The 4,288-nt window shown below is 40.5% G+C and overlaps 1 protein-coding gene across 1 annotated transcript; it reads right to left on the reverse strand.

The window, feature by feature from the left end:
- Nucleotides 1-427: 427 nt before the first annotated feature.
- LOC122067420 lies at nt 428-4,041 on the reverse strand. The gene is made up of 3 exons (XM_042631274.1): nt 3,503-4,041; nt 3,222-3,339; nt 428-3,055 (listed from the first exon to the last, which is right to left on the reverse strand). Exons 1-3 carry the CDS (start codon nt 3,952-3,954, stop codon nt 2,999-3,001), a joined length of 627 nt encoding a protein of 208 aa, XP_042487208.1. The 5' UTR covers nt 3,955-4,041; the 3' UTR covers nt 428-2,998.
- Nucleotides 4,042-4,288: the final 247 nt, after the last annotated feature.

Here is a 4,288-nt window from a genome sequence, read left to right on the forward strand (position 1 = left end):
TGAAGAGATTTTTTTTTTTTTGCTGTTCTTTGTCACGGTAGAACCAAAAATAGAGAATGGGAAAGGAAGAAGAAAGATGGGGAAGGAATAGGATCCTTCGCCTATGATACCAAGTTGATGGAGGAACTTAGGGAAGAGAGGGGAAATCAGAGTAGAGAGGGGGAAAAAAGGAGAATCACACTCAATACATTCATTCAATAATCAAAATCACTCTCTAAATCTTCAATCGATTACAGCCAATATATAGGAAAATAGGAACATGAAATTAGAAACTTAACTGAAATGGAAACTAGCCTAAACTAGGAAACAACTATAAAAAGGAAACCAAAGCAAGGAAATAAATCCTATCCTATGTTCAAGTCTGGAAAAGAAAAGCATGAAATAAAATACTAAGTAAACTACTAATTTTATTTCCAACCCTTGTTGGACCAAAACCCTGGGCTAGACCGGTTTTTCTTAGCTCTTGGCTTCCAAAGCCGGTCATGCTGATCCAACCAAGAAAGGGCAACCGTATCTGCATCACCTCCCATAGATCTCACACTAGTCAGAAGAACCCCCATCTATGTGTCCTTGCCAAATCCTAAACATCCACAAAGAGTAGATGATCATCGCAATCTCCAAAATCCACGAATCAAATTGACTAGTTTCATTTGTAACGCAAAGCATGTCCTCACCACTCTCTCTGTCATATGCGGTATACTAATACACCAATCAGATCCATTTTGGCGAATTCAATCACTCAAGAGCTTAAAATCCAAATCCGAAAGAATAGTGAATGAACCAAAATCACACCCACCTGAAGGAATAGTGAATTCCAAAACGGACAAGCTTAGCTCCTCAGTGTTTGAAAGCTTCCATTTTTGAAACCAAAATCACACCCACATAAAGGAATGCATTAGGCAGAGAAACCTTCTTCAAACTTTCAAAGATCTCAAAAACCAACCTTGAATTCCAAAACCAAAAGAATAAGAAGGATTCTCACTGGAATCTCCACTTATTCTGATTAGTTCCAATGCTGGTGAACACATTGAAGGCAAAGCTTATACATTCCGCTAAAGCTTGCGATTTCTTCCAAATCTTTGTAAGAAGCCTCCTTGAGGAATTTTAGAGAACGAAAAAAAAGCAGAGAACCATGAGAGCCTCTCTATCTCTATGTAATACGCCACCCCAAAATTACCCCCATTCATTTACCCTAAGAGATAAGTGACAAAGTGAGAGGAAGTGGGGTGGACCCACCTGTCCCCTCACCTCATTCACTCAATTGTTTACAAAAAAGGTCAAAAGAAATAAAGAAGAGAGAAGAAGAAAATAAAGGAAAAGAGAGAGGAAGGAGAGGTGGGACCTACATGTTCCCCCCACCTCCCTCGCTAATAATTTTTAAAAGAGAGAGAGAGAGAGAGAGAGAGAAAACGAAAGAGAGAATTACATAGAAGAGAGGAAGAGAAAGGAGAAGAGAGTAAGTGTGATGTGTGTGGGAGTGATGGGTGGAGAGAAATAGAAAGAGAAATGAAGAAAAGAAAAGAAAAGGAAAGAGAGGAAGACAAAGACAAAGAATGAGGGAGGGGGGGGGTGCCTGTATGTTTCCTGCAAAAGAAAGGAAAGAAAGAAGAAAAAGAAGAGACAGGAGGGACAGAGGAGGAAGACAGAGACCAAGAGAGGGAGATGAGAGACCGAAAATCAGAGAAAGGGGCGAGGACGAGAGTATGGAGAAGGTTTGTATACAGGTAGTTGTACCCCATAGTAAGTGGACTATGCCATGATTCACCTAATATGCATGAGATTCTCCATAGTATGTATGTATTTTCATGTATGCAAAAATAGTTGTAAAGCACAATTTACTATTCATGAAAAGAGGTTTTAAGCATAGTTCAATGTCCACCAAGAAACGTGAAGGTGAAACCCCAGGTCAAGATACTACCCAGATCCTTTGAGCTCAAGAGCAAGAAAAGGTAAAGGAGTTGAGACAAGTCAATAAACTACTCGATGAGGTGATATGGAGGGGAGACTTTAGAATTTTATGAAAGATATTTTTATGCATGTATGAGAAAGGTATGACGGTACAAGTATGTCTATTATTGTGCTAAGTGTGATTTATGTCATGTTTCATCTTACTGAGCTAATTCCCTTTGACTCATCCCACTACAGTTTCATGTCTCACAGATCAGGTGTAGCTTAGTACAGAGGAAAGATAAATTGAGGAGAATAGAGAATTTGAATTTTTGGAGAATTAAATGTATTTTATCGTATTTTATAAATAGAGTATATGATGTATATAATTTGGTTAAAGGAGATTTGATTTGTATATTTGAGTTTGTGGGATTTTATATATAATTGATGTAATTTTATCAAAATGCGCAGCAAGAGCACAGTGGGCCCATGATTAGTTGATCGAAGTTTTGAGGTTTTAAAGTCGATCGGTCATTTTTACGTTGTTATTTAATGGTGGCTCGCAAGGGCCAACACTCATATCTAACCCGGATTTTGGGGCGTTACACGCTCTCTCTCTCTCTCTCTCTCTCTCTCTCTCTCTCTCTCCACCCAAACAAACGATATGGGGTGGGATGTTGTAGTGGCTCTCCCTTTCTTTTCCCTATTATCCCACCCCACAACATGTGTGACCCACTCCCCTAACTATCTGACCCCATACTCCCCTTCAAACAAACACAGCCTTGAGGAAACTGAGGTTTCAGTTAAATGCAATAACTTCCTACTGACACTGCCAACAATGGAAAGCAAATGAGATAAATGATGAATAACCACCATGAATGAGATGTTTCCTCACCTTCATAAACCATTTTGGGAAACCACTGACCAATAATTCATCCATCTCAGAATACCTGCCATTAGCAATGCTTCGAAGCAATCTTTTCATTGTGAATAACGAATGACCTAAATATGTTGGCTTAGGGCTTGGATCTTCACAATATAATCCTCTATCCGGGTTCCAGTAATTCTTTCACACTCCTCCGTACTAGCAACAAAGTATAATATTGCTCACCTACGAGACAGCTGTACTTTTTTTTTTTTTTTTCGGCGGGGGTGGGGAATCGGTTTCCTGTTCCATTTCATTTCAGTATGATGAGTAATGTTTCTTGCGGTATAAATATATCAAGCTTAGTAGTTGAGTTTCTCAGACAAAATAAAGTGACGCTGTAAAACAAAGACCAATACTTATGCTGTCAATGAAACCTCGTCAGCACAAAAGAGTCAATTAAGCTTACATTGTTTCCCCTGCCTCCTAGGAATGACTTCATTCGTCTTTCTGAATCCAAGCCATTTTTGAATAGAACCGGTGATCCATTTTCAATCACTACCTCAATATCCTTTATAGAAAGCGATCTGTAGCAAACAAATTCAAGAAAAGGCAATATGAGAAACCAACGATCAGGCTACAGTTCGTTGTCAGAAAGCCCCGTAAGAAAAACCCGAAAAACAAAAACGATCTATTGTTACTCTGGTACTGAAAACGAGTAATTGTTTAGTAGAAGAACCCTTCACCCACCCCAAAAGATCCGACCGACTCCGAGCAAAGGATAAACAAGCACTGGCAGCACATACGAAGTCCTCTGGCAAGTTTTCCACCGAAAACTCTCCCTCTAACGCCACAGACGAAGAACCATGATCGTCAAAAAAGCCACATGCTCTGAGATTCTCAAGCAGCTTCGACCATTCCGGCCATGGATGCGAAACCCGATAACTGGACGAAAACCCTGAGGATTCACCGCAACACTCCTCCCTGATACTACCAGTTTGGGTGTGAATCTGCTTAGAAGCTTTGGTTGGAAAACACGAACGGGGACGAGGGTCCGAATAGAATCTCCTACGATGAGCGGCAGAGGAAAGGCAAGCTACAGAGACCTTGGAGTAGCGGGCAAGGCGAAAAGCTGATGGACGACGGTAAAGGAGTGGGAATGGCGTGCTAACCAGCATCAACAACTTCGAAGCGCCGCCCATCGCGAAGTGAGAAGCATCCAACAGCTAGAAACTACGGTGGAGTACAGGAGGGATGAGTTGCCGGACTCTAAAACCCTACGGAAACTTATAGATTTTAGGTCCTCACAAATGCCAAGCTCTGCTCGCGTTATAGATATTTTTGAGTAAATTACAGTGACATCCCTAGAGATTCCAACATTGTCACGACACACCCAAGCTGGAAAAGTATTATGAACACTTTTTTAGATTAGCGGTTAATTAATTAAAATATGGGAGAGGTATAGGTATGGTAGCGCATTACCTAAGAATAAGATATGCTAACGGGATTTTGGCCGTAAGATCTGATAATCTTAGA

Source organism: Macadamia integrifolia, unplaced genomic scaffold, assembly GCF_013358625.1.
Source record: "Macadamia integrifolia cultivar HAES 741 unplaced genomic scaffold, SCU_Mint_v3 scaffold2895, whole genome shotgun sequence".
Taxonomy (NCBI): domain Eukaryota; kingdom Viridiplantae; phylum Streptophyta; class Magnoliopsida; order Proteales; family Proteaceae; genus Macadamia; species Macadamia integrifolia.

What these genes read in the sequence shown, in the direction of transcription:
- LOC122067420 (XM_042631274.1), bottom strand. Translation starts at nt 3,954, where the DNA reads ATGGGCGGCGCTTCGAAGTTGTTGATGCTGGTTAGCACGCCATTCCCA. An exon ending in AGTCGGTCGGATCTTTTGGG is followed by an intron (nt 3,340 to 3,502) that starts GTGGGTGAAGGG and finishes TGTTTGCTACAG; the next exon opens with ATCGCTTTCTATAAAGGATA. An exon ending in TAGGAGGCAGGGGAAACAAT is followed by an intron (nt 3,056 to 3,221) that starts GTAAGCTTAATT and finishes GAAATGGAACAG; the next exon opens with GAAACCGATTCCCCACCCCC.